Here is a 15,009-nt window from a genome sequence, read left to right as displayed (position 1 = left end):
ACAGGGCCAGCTTGAGGCAGAGGGGGGCTGACGCAATTCACAGAGACGCAGTTGCTGGGGTCTAGAAGGACGCAGGAATATTGCAGAGTGGAGCTAGTGAGGTACTGTAGTTAAAACAGTACCTGATAGAGTAGGGCCAGAGGAGTTGTTACCGAGGGTTTCTAGCCGAGGAACCTGGATCAGCACTGCAGTTGCACAAGACGATCAGAGTAGGGGGCATCTCAACAAGTGGCAAAAGGATTTCTAGAGGGAAATCAAGACTCAGAGAGAGTCCAGAAGAGAACTTCCAGACGGGAAGTAGAGACTCAGAGGAGTCGAACAGAGAACTTCTAGGGGGGAAGTAGAGGAGCATCATGACACTACACGGGGTAAGAGACCAGGATAGACTGGACGGAGCATCGAACTTCGTAGTCTGGAAGGCCAGAATCTTATCAGTGCTTGATAGGAATGGTGTCAAGAACTTCGCCTTAAAGGTAATAGTTGTCCCAGTCGACCCCAGTGATAATGACAGGTATGAGGAGGCGATGGCGAGGGCCAAGTGCATTATCCTTGACGGGGTCAAGGATCATGTGGTACCACGTATAGCCAAGAAGGAAATGACATTTGAGATGTGGGAGGCTCTCAAGAAGCTGTATCAGCATACTTTTGTGCAGAGAAGAATGTTGCTCGAGAATCAGATGAGGTCGTATCAGATGAAGAAGGGGCAATCGATTGACACCTTCTTCGGAGGATTGAATGAGATCCAAGACCAGTTGACTGTTATAGGAGCGACACCGGATCAGGAGCTGATGGTGAGGACAACCCTGAATGCTGTCTCAGAAGACTAGGAAGTGCTTGTCCAGAGTATATTGGGCAAAGGGACACTTCCACCGTGGGACGAGATGTGGGCAGCTCTTCGCTAAGAAGAGATCAAACAGCAGTGGAAGACAGGTAGCAGAAGCAAGGGGATCAAAGTCAAGCAGGAGGAGGAAGATGTGGCCCTAGCATATGAGGGGAAGCAATAAAAGCGGAAGAAGAAAGATATCTCCAAAATCAAGTGCTTCCATTGTGGGGAGTTGGGTCATTATGCGACCCACTGTCCAAGGAAGAAGAGTAAGGGAGAGTCTTCCGAGACTAAGGCAACGCTAGCACAGGCAGAGAAGGAAGTTTTGACAGACGATGATTGTGCCATGAGTGCACACACCCCACTTGAGAAGAAGTGGGGAGACATCTAGCTGTAGTCAGGCGGACTACAGGCGATGAGGGGCAGGATCCTCGAGGTACCCAGCATCTTGGATTAGACCTTGCTACGGGAGCCCCGACGAGGAGTAGCAGGACTGGCTGAATGGGTAGAGACGGATGCGGATGGAGCGGCAGAGGGAGCTACAGTGCAGGAGTCCCGAGACAGCACAGAGCTAGCACGCTGCAGTAGTGCGAGAGGCACAAGAGTGTTGCACCAGTGCAGGAAGGCATAGAGAGGTGTGCAATGGTGTGAGATGTAGGGAGTTGTTGCAGTAGCGCAGAGGTCAGAGAGGGAGCACTTGTCAGCAGCAGAGGGAGCTTCAGCATCAGTGGGTGTTTCTAGCCCAACAAGGAGGTCAGCTGGGAGATCAGTTACTTCTCAGTAACTGAGTTGCAGTGCAGCAGTGGGCAACACAATGCAACATGATGAGAGGAGGTGCAGTGCAAATGCAGTGCTGGACGGAAGGACCAGCAACAGCACGGATGTAGAGGGAACTATCATACAGATGCAGCAGTGGCAGTGGCAGAACCATGGGCAACAGTACAGGATGTAGCAGTGCAGAGGATGTTGGGCAGGAAGGCCTAGCATCAGCACAGGTACCGATGTCAGATGATCAAAGTAATACTCAGTGAGGAGTATTGCTAGAACACAGTCCTCACTAAGAGGGAGTGTTGATTTGTGGTACCATCGGATGTGCTCTAGCCACGAAATTTGGTGGAGAGGTTGGGGCACATGAGATCTCCAATACCCATAAAGGGTTTGGGCAGATTCTAAACAGATCAGAAGATATTAAAATAATTAATATTTTTAATGGAGTCCCTAAGTCTAAACTTAGGGAAAATAAAATATTAATGTGTATTAATATGAATCTGTGTTAGAGTGGTCCAAAAGACATGGATCAAGCCAGATCTAATCTTAGCCGTTGATTAGGGACTTAATCTCGGTCGTTGAGACGTCAACAGGAAAAGTATAAGAGGAGGCTTGAGGGTCACTTGGAGAATACACCAGAGTGATCAGTCATTCTATTCTCTAGAGTGGGGTTTGCTAAGAGAGATAGAATCAGTGATCGGGAGAGCAGCTGAGGGGCATTGAGTACAAAGAGACAGAGAGGCAGAGATAGTGTCAAGATAGCAGCAGAGCAGCCAGAGAGAGAGACGCAGGAGCAGCCAGTGCTCATGCAAGGCCACGCAGAGGCAGCTAAGTGCTGCGCAGAGCACCAGAGGGGCCAGCGTAGCTGACGCAGAGGCTCAGAGCACTGACGCGAGGCCTCCTGGGGCTGACACAATGCCAGTGCTGGGCTAGGAGAGGCTGACGTAGTCCAAATTGGGCAGACGTCGGGGTTTCTAGGGCAGATTGGTGCTGAGTAGCTACCAGAAGGATTATCCATGGTTTCAGCCAGTAGATTTGTTAGAAACCGAGAGGTATTACTGCTAAGAAAATTCTTTGTTGGGTAGGCCAGTTTCGGCACCCAGATTGTACTCTGGTATTGCTTAATAAGAAAACCCTCAGATAGCTGCACCGATTCTCCCGCATTGGGTTTTTCCGGGGACATTAATCCAAAAATAATGGTGTCATATGGTGTGTTTGTTCGTGTTTCTTTTAGTTGCTGATCTGTAATATGTTGAGCATGCACTAGTGTTTATTTTCAGTATTTACATTGTAAATAACTTGTTAAGGAAAAATAACAAGTAGGTAGGAATAAATCAGATAAAGTGCATGGAGGGTTTCTAACTAAGTAAACTTAGAAACTTCAACAGCAATGGCATTGCTATGGGCAGAATGATGCAGCATATTGAGAGGGAGTTGCAGTACAGATGCAGTAGTGACAGTGGCAGTGTCATGGGCAGCAGTACAGATTGCAGCAGCGCAGTGGATGAAGGGCAGTAGGTCGAGCATCAACAGCGCAGAGGACCGATGTCATGGATCAGTGTGATACTTTTGCTGGGAAGTATTGCTAGAGCACATTCCTCGCTAAGAGGGAGTGTTGATTTTTGGGTAGCATCAGATGTGCTCTAGCTCCGAAATTTTGTGGAGGGGCTAGAACACATGAGATCTCCAAGACCCAGAAATCGTTTGGTGAAATTCCACCCAGATTGTATTTTATTAAAATAATTAATATTTTTAATGGGGTTCCTAAGTCTAAACTTAGGAAAATTAAAATATTAATGGGTATTAATGAAAATATGGGTGAGAAGCTTCTAAGAGACGAGGATCAAGTCTAATTTAATCTTAGCCATTGATTAGAGATTAGATAACGACCATTGATTTCTCAACATGAAAAGTCTAAAAGGAGGCTTGGGGTCAGTTGGAGAAAACACACACACACAGAGCAGAGTAAGTTTCTAGTGCAGAGAGGGACAGTTCGGCAGAGGGACTTCAGTCCAAGGCCAAGAATACATAGCAGAGAGGCAGAGCAGTAGCGGGGAGAGACAACGCAGGTCCAAAAAGGGTGACGCAGAGGCTAGAGGATCTGACGCAGTCACTTAGAGGCAGCATTGGGGTTTCTGTGAGGCAGATCGAGCAGCAATTCAGCAGATCAATTTCTGAGCCGGGAAGGCTCACTGGGAGGGTGACGCAGCTCCTAGAGGAGGTGACGCAGTTCCAGCGCAGAGCTGGGAGTAGCCATCGCTGCATAGTACTGGGGACAATGCAGTCACCTGTGTGGTTTGTTAATCCAATTGCTGGATTCGCCAAAATATCTGTCTCCGGATAGAGGTACTTCTGTCGGGTTTATTCTCTGTTGGGTGAGACGGATTTGGCACCCTAGTTGTATTCAGAAATCTGCTTAATAATAAAACCCTCATATCTGCTGCACCGGTTTTCCCACACTGGGTTTTCCCGAGAACATTTAGTCCAAAAATAAGTGTCCTTTGTGTGGTTGTCTCATTTATTTTTCAGGTACTTGATCTGTATATAGGTGTAGGCTGCAGTGTATTTGCATTAATATTAACTGAATAATTCTTAAAATAACTTGTTAAACTGAAGAACACGAGTAGGTAATGCAAATCAGTTTACTGTAGTAGGATTTTTGGTTTGTTAGATTTAGAAATTTTTACACATAATAGTTTGAAGTATTTCCTGGAACAGAAGGATTTGAACGAAAGGTAACAAAAGTGGGTAAGTAAAATACAAGCATTTGATTTTGACGTAGAATACATAAAAGGAAAGAAGAATATTTTTACAGACGCCCTCTCTAGGAATCCCACTATATGTTCGCTTAATGCAGGTGTTGAAGATTGGAAAGCGAGCCTCTTGGTAGAATATTCAAAGAACAGGATTTGACAGGACGACCCTTATACAATGGTTGACGATGTTATCTACTACAAAGCGAGGATCTATTTGGTTCACGAATCTAGACTTAAAGAGAAGATCCTTGGAGCCATGCACGACACGCCTCTAGCAAGGCATCCATATTATTTTAAAACCTACAAGCAGGTGAGAAAGACAAGTCCATGGTACATCCATCAGATGGCAGGTGGCATGTGAAATAATGATGGAACAGAATAGGGCAATAGGGAAGGCTCCAAGCCACATGCCATGGTACAAGGGTAGCTATAATGAGGGAAGCCCACACATTAGGTGTATAGATGTAGGAGGAAGCACTCATGGTACATGAGTTACCCCGACCTTTGTTTTTCCACCCTTTTTCATATGCCTTTTTTCCTTTTATTGATCTTTCTTTCTTTTACTGCTCAGGGCTCTAGGGTATGAGAGCATGATGCGTGTGATATAGCAGTGATTACCCCCTTAAGGTTGGGCAGTTCATCGCCCACTAGGGGTTGGGACAGTTATGGGTTCTTTAATGATGCAAGGGGGGCACTCATAGGGGCCCTAGGAAATAGGGTGATGGCCATAATAGGGGTAGAGCTCGTGTTTGGCTTTTTCCCACGCGCTAAATTTTTTTATCCCGGCCATCTTTTGCATTTTGTGGTACATTTCCTGTTGTAAGTGGTCAAATTATGCTTTTATTCTTCTTTTTAGCTACATCAACCTCAGGGGCATCATTCCAGGCCTGACCCAAAGTGTGGACAAGGGGAGGGGGAGACTAACACCTTGTGGACCCAATGGACAAATGTGGATCCAACTGGGAAAAGTGTGGAAAGGGGTTATAATGAGCAGAGGGAGTGATATATATGGTGTCGAGAAGCAAGACCATGCAACCAAAATTAGGGTTTCCCATGTAGTGTCGCTCCTAAAGTTAGTATCCAATAAAGGAGATCCCACTGGACTAGTATACAGATTAACCACCAAGTTGGGACAAGGGAACAAGAGTACAATCCAAGCCCATTCTTTCTGTCGAATCCCCCCACTAATCCATGTCCAAATGTGCCCAAGAAAAGCAAGCATAAACACCCAATCACATAATGAAAAGTCATACCTTCGGGGTTGGAAGGCCCACCTTTAAACATATGATCATAACAGATGAGCAAGGACACACAACGCCTTGCTCAGGTGGCAGAGAATGGTGACACATCGAACTATCTGGTGGCTACAAGGGGTCATTGGTTGTCAGTTGAAGACAAATCTAGGAAAAAAATTCTCCTATAGGGGTCACCCAGTGGTGGTGGGTAACAGGTGCCAAATCCCAGTGAACCAATGGTCAGTTGACCTGGAGAAGGGAGGTGGAATAAGGGTTCGTAATGTACGGAGGGGAGCGATAAGTATGGGAAATGGGATAGATGGGACACGCTATCTCAATCATGGATTCCCAAGTAGTGCCCCTTCCTAAAGCCATGGGCCATTAGGTGTGGCCCCACTGGACTAGGAAAGAAAATTAACCCCCCCCCCATTTAAAGTGAGGGAACAAGACTACGGCCAAGACCCTTCATTCTTCCAAGTCACCCCATAATCCATGTCAAAGTGCACATATACAAACAAGCATACGCACCTGATTACACAATGCATAAAGTACATTTTGATCAGAAGCCCGCCTTCCAACATGTGCTCTTGACAAATGGGCAAGGAAGCATATGACTGACGCGGATGGCGGAGATATGAACGACATGTCGCATCGGCTACAAGACGGCTCTCAGGGGCTGTTAGCTGCCGGCTGGAAGATATGAATAGGAGAAAAGTTTTTCCCAGGGGTCACCCACTTTTGGTGGGTAACAGTACAAACAAGTAAAACATTCTATATGTTGTCCCACCAAACTCTAGTTGTCGCATTTGTCAATCAAGCCTTGAGATTCCTTCATAGTTATCATAACTTCCAAATAGATAGGAAGTCTGTCTGTGGAACACAACCATTTTCTCACCACAATTTTCTCTATGTGCAGACCAAAAACTGTAACAATCGTGTTAAAATTGAAATAAGTACCCCAGTTGGAAAGAGATGTAATAGTTTCATCTTTTGTAAAAGGGTATTTGATAAGTTGATCTAAATCTGGAATTTATCCTGAAATAACATATTGAAACCAAATCTTAGATCAACTTGCAAAATTTATCCTGAAATAACCTCTAGAAACCAAATCTTAGATAAACTTGCATGTTCATTTAGCAAGTCTACTTCTTCGTGAATATCTAAATCAATTTGCTAGATTCAACGTTTAGTTTGCAATTTCTTTATCTTGAATAAAAGAGTTGTTATAGATCTTTCTTAAATCCAAATTTTCCGCAATAAATACTTCATTAACAGATTTAGAATTGATCATTTGCCTCTTGATAGCAAGTGTGTTGAGTTTCATAGCATAATCTTAAATCCACTCGCAATTACTTAACCTAGTGTTGCATTGATTAATCTTGAGGGCTGATTGGGAATCTGATTTAGGAGGTGAATTTAAGAGCATTAACCATATAAATTAAATCAGACAATAATAACACTAAGTCCTCTCTTGTTCCCACTTCACAATATAACTCATTGAGCTTAGTTGACCATAAGGAAGCCCCCCTTGACTAGGACCATTTGTAATTTGAAGTGAGAGACAAAGCCACTAAGGTGACAATGGTGGCTCGCCTAAACTGCCCTTGGGGTCTCATCTTTGTATTTACAACTTTTTTGAAGTGAGAAAGACAAAGCCACTAAGGCGACAGTGGTGGCTTGCCTAAATTGCCCTTTGGGTCTCATCCTTGTACTTGGGACTTTTACACCTAGTGAGAACCTCGGAGGTAATACCACTCACACCCAATGTTAGCAAGAAATAAATTCAACAAAAAACCAAAACCAACTATCACCAGAACCTTGTATCCTAGAACTTCTACCACTCATTCTCTTAGGGTATAAATACTGTAACCACGGTAAATCATAAATATTGTTGTCAGAATAATAGATATGGTGGCAATATAGGCATACATTTTGCAGAATAATGTTAGTCGATACCTAAAACATATGGCTAGATACATCAAGATATGAATAGAAACGTCCAATAAAGAAAGAGGGAGACAAAGAAATCCGCCAGAACTGTGAAAATCTCTCTCTCCCACAGGCTTTAAAGGGAAGTATATGGTAAGATTCATTCAGAATTTTTAGAAATAGAAGCTAAATTAAACACATCAGTATGTACTCTCTTCAGAGTGTGCAGAGTCACAGTAATGAGCTCTACTCGTTTACCCCTCTCCTGTTTTTCAAACCACTTTATTGCATCCTTTTGGGAGGGTAATTGGAGAGCGCTGGGTAAGCGAAAATGTATGTGGGTAGACCATGCCAAAAAATTCATCCGCAACATGTTGACACCCCAAGCTACAGTGAGAACATTCATGCCTATGCGTAATAATCATGGAGATAATCTCTCCCCGAGCTTAGGCAGCCTTGAATCAAAATCGGAAAGCACAAAAGAATTGGCCAAGACAATATGGAAAATCCAATTGTTTTCAAAAGTATGATATTAAACATAACAACATCATTTCAGATCACATTAACTCACTCATCGAAAAACGAATGCCCTCAACAACTCATCCAAGACCCAACATTAGGTGAATATTGGCTTTTACCCGATCAATCAGGTGTTGTTTCAGAATTTTCTCCTTGTCCACCACCTTGATGGCAACACTTTGTCCAGTAGCCACGTTCCTTGCAAATTTCACCTTCCCAAAAGTACCCTCCCTGAGGGTTCGTCCCAGCTCATAACTGCCTACACGAGTTCTGGAACTCTGAGAGCTCATTTTCTTCTGCGAGAGACACCCACCTGCACTGTTCTCAGATATTCCTACACATTATTTACTACAATTCTCCGATATCCATTGTATATGTGTCACGAGTATCAGCATATGTCAGTGAGAACTGCAATTTCTGGTAGCAGGGTCTGAAATGGCTCCGATCATATTCACAATGGGAGGTCTTAAGACGATCCATCTGGTGTAAATGTTACTCGCACTTCATCGCAATTGACTCTGTTAAAAAATGAAGTTTGGTTCGAAACCATGTTGAAAAATGGGTACCGAAAGATGAGTATCTTACTATTTTAAGCGATTGCGATGGGTTTCCACTTTCAATGATCAATGTCTTTTGCGACATTTCAGGGTTGTCGTGTGTATAAATTAACCATGGTACCAATAGGTGCAAAGGTGCAAAGTAACTCCGATAGGAAAAGTGGGGAATGCGCTTCATAGCAAGGATCGGTATACATCTTTAAAACAAGATATTACTGTGTACTCTCAGCAAAGAAAAGTTTTTTTAGTGGGAAATTTCAATGCTAAAACAACAGATAATCAAGCTAGTATTTTTTGTTGCAAAGAGGATAACAATCCTATTTGGCTCACTGAAGAGGAGAATCCTCAATGGGTGAAGTGTTCAGAAGATGAAAAGTTAGCAATCATTTTGGAGAAGAGTTGCTTACATTGTGTGGGGCTTTCAACTTAATTATTCGCAATGGTCTAGATAGATGGAAAAGGTCCGGGAACTTCACAACACATACAATGGGGCAAGTGTCGTTGACTATGTGATGTGTTCACAAAGCTTAATAGAAAAGATAGACGAAGTTAGTATTGGAGAGTGTATTTGGGACTTAAAATCAAACCATAACCCTATTTAAATAAGATTATCATGGTTAGAAGAAAGACAGCATAAGAGGAAAACCCAATGCTCTCAACAATCACTATCAAAGGGCAAAATTCTTCTAACACAAGAAAATTGTACTATCTTCGAGACAATGTTAGAGAGATTAATTCGGAAGGAGAAAACTGGTTTCAGAAGCTTCAACAGTCATGAGTTAACAAATATAATTCAAAGTGCACTTGAGAATTGCAAAAAAGCAAAAAATAGGAAATCAAAATCAAATTGTTTTCCTGTAAATACTTGGTTTGATGAGGAATGCAAAATGGCAAGGAGAACCTTGAAAAACGCAGGAAAGGAGAAGATGAATGTAAAGTTATATAAGCAGATACTAAAAAGGAAAAAAGACGAGTTCATGCAAACAAGGAGAGAAGAGTTAATATATTTAAGCAAGAATAATCCAAAGCTTTTCTGGCAGGAACTGCAACCAAGGAAGAAGCAAATTGAAAATAATATTACAGCCAATCAATGGTTTGAATATCCGAGGCAACTCTATGAGAAAGAGTCTGAGGCGGAGTCCCCCCCAGGATCAACACAAATTCAAAGCCCTTCACATTACAGGAGGTGGAGAATAGAATTAAGAAGCTGAAAACAGGAAAGGCAAAGGACTTGGTTGAACTTCAAGCAGAGTATCTAAAATGGTGAATGAACACTCTTGCACCGCACATCATGGAAATATTCAACAACATCATTCAACAAGGATTCCCAATAGACTGGACAACTAGCAATACCCCTTTTTAAAGTGGAGACATTAATAATCCATCCAACTATAGAACAATTATGATCAATCCTTTGTTTGCAAAGCTTTCCGGCAACATGGTAGAACACAGAATTAGTAAGTGGGCAGAAGTGAAAGAAAAGAGGGCAAGAGGACAAGCGGGTTTTAGGCCGAAACATTCTACTGTGGATCATGGCATCACGTTGAGACACATTGTTGAAAAGGTTTGGGAGGACAAAGAAGAAGTGTTTTGCTGCTTTCTTGACTTCAAAAAAGCATTTGACACAGTCCCTAGGGATAAGTTGTGGTGTAGAATGGAAGAACTTGAAATTCTTGTGCATTATAGAGTCGTTGTCCATAGACTTTATGAAGAAGTGAAAGTCAAAATTAGAACCTCAATAGGTATTTCAGAAAGCTTCATAAGTGACATTGGAGCCAAGCAAGGTTGCCCTCTATCCCCTACTCTTTTTGGTCTATATATTGATAAATTGGAAGAGTGGCTAAATCTGCAAGGTCGAGATGGTGTTCGGTTGGGGGAGTTTGTGATAAAGCTTCTTTTATATGCTGATGTATTGTATTGATTTCTAAATCGGCCCATGGATTGCAAATGCACTTATATGTCCTTGAGCATTTTTGTAGAGCAATGGGGATGCAAGTCAATACTAGCAAGACCAAAATAATGATTTTTTCTAATAAAAGGAAGCAGAGCCAACATAGTTTCTTCTTTGAAGATTTTATTCTTGAAGAAGTAAATGAATACAAGTACCTTGGGATTGATTTCAACAACAAACTCAATTGGGAGAACTGCAGAAAGAAGAGAATTTTAGGAGGGTGGAAAGCATTAAATGCTCTTCAAAACAGATGTAGAGAGGCAGAGTTATGGGATTGGAAAACGATTAAAGTGCTTTTTGGACTCCTAATTTGTATAATGATGCTATATGGGTGTGAATTGTGGACTAGCAGCACTCCCGTCTCAAAATGGAAACAAATTGAGAAAATCCAAAAACGCTTGATCATGAGCAAGTTCAAAATAAAAAGTTCAGTACCTTATGAGATAATGTTGAGTGAAACAGGAGCAACTCCCATTGAATCAATTGCTATGGTGCGGCTCATAAGATATCTAAAAAGAATTGAGCAAATGAGAGTAGGTAGATAGCCTAATGTTATCTTCGATGAAGGCATGAGTGAAAGAAAGAAAACATGGATGAAACAAAACTACACATGGATGCAAAAATGGAAAATCTACCTCAATGCTTGTCCCACAAATAGCAAGGAGCTAAAGGATTTCGTTATGGAGAAGTTTCGTAAAAAGGTATGGGGAAAAGAGTTGGGTAGAAAGAAGAAATATTACATTGAGGAATTCAACCCTATGTGTGATCTACAACAAAAAGAGTTCATTCGAGCTAGCATTTCATGGAGGGCAAAGGTTCTTATTGCTCAATTAAGGACCAACTCACATCAACTTCGGTGTGAAACAAGACAGTGGAAAAGGCCCAAAGAAGCTTGGGAAGAACGAGTGTGTACATTTTGCATGTCTGGGGCTGTCGAATCGGAAAAACATTTTATTTTGGAATGTGATGCATTCAAAGACATCAGAGAAAGTTATGAGAACATGTTAGCATCAGTTTAATGGCATTGTCTTTTTAGTGAGGGGATTGTTGGAAGGTTGGGTCAACTCATCATCAATTTGAATCAGAAAAGGATTGAATTGCAAAAAGCGAAAAATAGGGAACTAATGGTCTCATAGACTATTTTTAGTCTCGTTGACCTTAAAATATCATTTCATTTCATATGTTATAATTTTTTTTAAATGTTGCTCAATCAGGATGGCATGTGCCTTTTTAGTGATCTTAGCTTGAATGACCCTACATTTGTCATCAAAATGTTCATACTTCTTGTCAAAAGAGAACCACCTTTTCTTCTTTCCTATCCTATTTGTAAGTGTTACATTGGGGGACACCAAGTTCAATCCATTTTATTGGGTTATCCCTTAGAAGTGGTGTGGGGTTGAGAAGAGGAAACAGGTTTATTTTGAACAAAATGATTGGTCTTAGGAAGCTTAGCTTCTATTTTAGAGACAAGCATGAAGGTATACTACAAAATAGCAGAAAATAGTTTTAGTTCCTTCCTTAATATGTGAAAATAACACGTAAATGATCTTAACTTGAAGAGTTTCTTTGAATTCTCTTACCTCAAGTTTATTTGAAGAGGAACTATCAAGGCAAGTGAGGGAACTCAACCTTAAGTTCTCTTAAGAAACAAGAATCCCCTAATTGACAAGCCAATCTAGAAAGTCTTCCTGCCCAAATAATAAAGGCCTCTATCTTTTCTTGATTAACCATGATGCATGTTGTTGTAGTGAAGATATCAAGACATTGTGTCATTCCCTCCACTAAACGACTGAATGAGCTTTGCAGTGAAAGCAAGGTCATCTATAAAATGCACATTAAGCAATTTCTCCCCATAAAGGAGGGGAATGCCTCACAACATTTGTTATAAATAAGAATCTTAAAGGAGAAATAATAACGCATCACTACAATACCACATAAATATGGGGCAAGTGGATACACTCACCTAATAGATCTTTAAAACAGAATCACCTCTAGCAAATTCCAACTTAACAAATTTTGGTTGATGCATTAGAGAAAAAGTGCTCTAGTGGACCAATTAAAGAAACTACCAAACATCAACCAACAACACATCAAAATAAAAGTCCATTTTGATCCTATCATAAAAATTGTCAAGTTCAATCATTAGGAAGTGCCCTTTTCTCCAAATTTTGTTGTCCACAAATTGCTTTTCCAATCTATCAAAAGATTGTCAAGTATGAGCCATCTCTTTATTCCTTTTCCTAATTTTTGCTCCCCACAAAATGCTTTTCCAACTTGTCATAAGATTGTCAAGTATGAGTTCTCCCTTCATGAATCTTGTTTCTTGATGCCTTACCATCCTTGCAACAATGGATTTAACTTTGTTGGCTAAGGCTTTAGCTAGAAGCTTGTAAGGGACATTAAGCAAAATTATTAGCCTCCACCTCCACCATGTCCCTTTCTATCCCTTTGGGAATAATTTTGATCAAACATACATTTACATGCTCCCCATATCATCTACAACTAGTGCTTCTTATATCATCACCAATTACTACTCATAGATTTTTGTAAAGCTCACAAAAGAAACCATCCATACTAGGTGACTTTCCCTTTAAGATGTCCTTTATTGCATTCAAATACTCATCCATTTATAAGGCCAATGATAGATAAACTTGCTCAAACTGTGGTATTTGATAGGAACAATGCATCCAATGGCTTTTTCTCCTCATTCTATTATAATGACATCCTCCTCATTCTATTATAACCACATCCCAAAGGTGAAGATCTTTTAGAAGTGGCCTTGGAATTCTTTTATTTTTTCCTCATCTTTCGTTTGGGCTCCAAATTAATCTTTAAACACTAAATTGTATTTGAGGCTTGGTTTTTTTTCAAAGTATTCAAAGTACAAACTTTTGGAATCTTCTCCATATTTGTCCCAATTTGCCTTAGCCTTGATTGTGGCTCCTTTTGGATCACTGTTTTCATTAACTTGAAGAAGTTTTAGATTAATGTTGTTATTCCAGCACAAAAATGTCAACCTCTAGCTCCTCCCTTGGTTTAAATTGACATGCACATTTACTTTTCTGCCCAAGCCATCATCTTCCCTAGGCTCAAAGAAATTTTCTTTTCCTTTGCACAACAGTGTCCCACCATAAGAACCAACCTAAACTATCTGATATGTGAGGGAAAAGAACAAAATGGAAGTTCAACAAGATCAATATGACTTTGTCAAATATAATATAATACAACTCATGATTATTTTGAATTTGGAATTTGGCACAAGAAAGAAGCCTTTAAATTACCCATCAATTTAGATGAAAAGATAATATGTAATTTCATGGGTATTCCACATAACAGTTCACTGTTATGTGAATGCACCATGTTAAAATGCTTACTTTTCTTTAAGGAAGCAAAGAGACACAAAGGTTCAAATGAAGGTAGGGATAAACATCAACATCATTGTTAGATATGTTCTAACTGGTTTAGGATATTAGGAAAGAGAAGCTAAAGGGCCTGAAAGAGATGCACCTACCCTTTTGTTGAGTTGAGGAGAGCTAATACTATCAAATTCCTTAGAGTCTAATATCTTATCTGCTTGCCAGTCACTAGGAGATATTTTCCTGCCAGTCACGAATATTTTATCTACACAAGCACTGTATTTGTGGGAGGTTTCATGTACTTTTATTGCTTTTATCAGTTCCTGAGTGTTTTTTTAAAACAATTTTTTAGTGCTTACTTGTGTAAAGTTTTTGAGTACGACCCTTAGAGAAATTCTACTAAAGACGCTGCTACCGTTGTCAGTCTTAACGCTATGAAAAATATTAATTAAGCCCCCTTTCATTGTCAGTCTTAACGCTATGAAAAATATTAATTAAGCCCCATTTCTAGTCTAGACTCCATTAAAATTATTAATTAACCCATGAAAATTATTTATTAACCCCCTTGCACAGTTATAGCCTACGGATTTGGTACAGAGGTTTATTCCTTCGATCGAAGAAGATTGTCTTGATTTTCGACCTAGGCGAAGGCACCTTTGATGTATCCATTGTTAATGTCAAGACAGGCAAATTTGAGGTGAAGACTGTTAGAGGGAGCGTGCATTTTGGTGGTGAAATTTTGACACCAAGATTCTCATTTGGTGGCAAAGATTTTGACAACGGGATTCCATTTACTGTATTCAACGCTTCATTGGGAAAAATTAAAACAACATTTACTGTGCGCGAAACCTAATTGGAGGCTCCCGTGAGAATGTAAAAGGGGGAAAAAATTGTCTTCGGTGGTAGACTTCCATTGATATCGATGTGTCTACGAAGGGCTAGAATTTTTACATGAAATTTATAGGATTCGAGTTCAATGGATGTTTCGTGCTCAGAAGAGCTCTATCTTTCTGATTGGTTAATTTTTGTTTATGTATTTTTCTTGGTGGTACTGGATTCGATCGCGTGCATTCATCATTGTAACTTGTTGCAGCCTATGAGTTTTCTTGGGCGAT

General features: G+C 40.7%; 1 protein-coding gene across 2 annotated transcripts in view; it reads right to left on the bottom strand.

Moving 5' to 3' along the window:
* Positions 1-8,643, bottom strand: part of LOC149152817 (CBL-interacting protein kinase 23-like) — a 346,757-nt gene extending 338,114 nt beyond the window's left edge. The window contains exon 1 of one of the 2 annotated variants that reach the window (XM_089440398.1): positions 8,150-8,643. In XM_089440398.1, the coding sequence (XP_089296524.1) occupies positions 8,150-8,320 (171 nt within the window). In that variant the 5' untranslated portion in view covers positions 8,321-8,643. The remainder of the gene's footprint in view (positions 1-8,149) is intronic. The other variant, XM_089440397.1, reaches the window with a different exon arrangement.
* Between the last annotated feature and the right edge of the window lie 6,366 nt (positions 8,644-15,009).

Source organism: Pinus tabuliformis, chromosome 9 (genome assembly GCF_031772625.1).
Source record: "Pinus tabuliformis cultivar Carrire ecotype Pingquan chromosome 9, CPIR1, whole genome shotgun sequence".
Lineage (NCBI taxonomy): Eukaryota > Viridiplantae > Streptophyta > Pinopsida > Pinales > Pinaceae > Pinus > Pinus tabuliformis.
The sequence above is the reverse complement of the archived record's forward strand: the minus strand, read 5'-3'. Positions and strand labels throughout refer to the sequence as shown.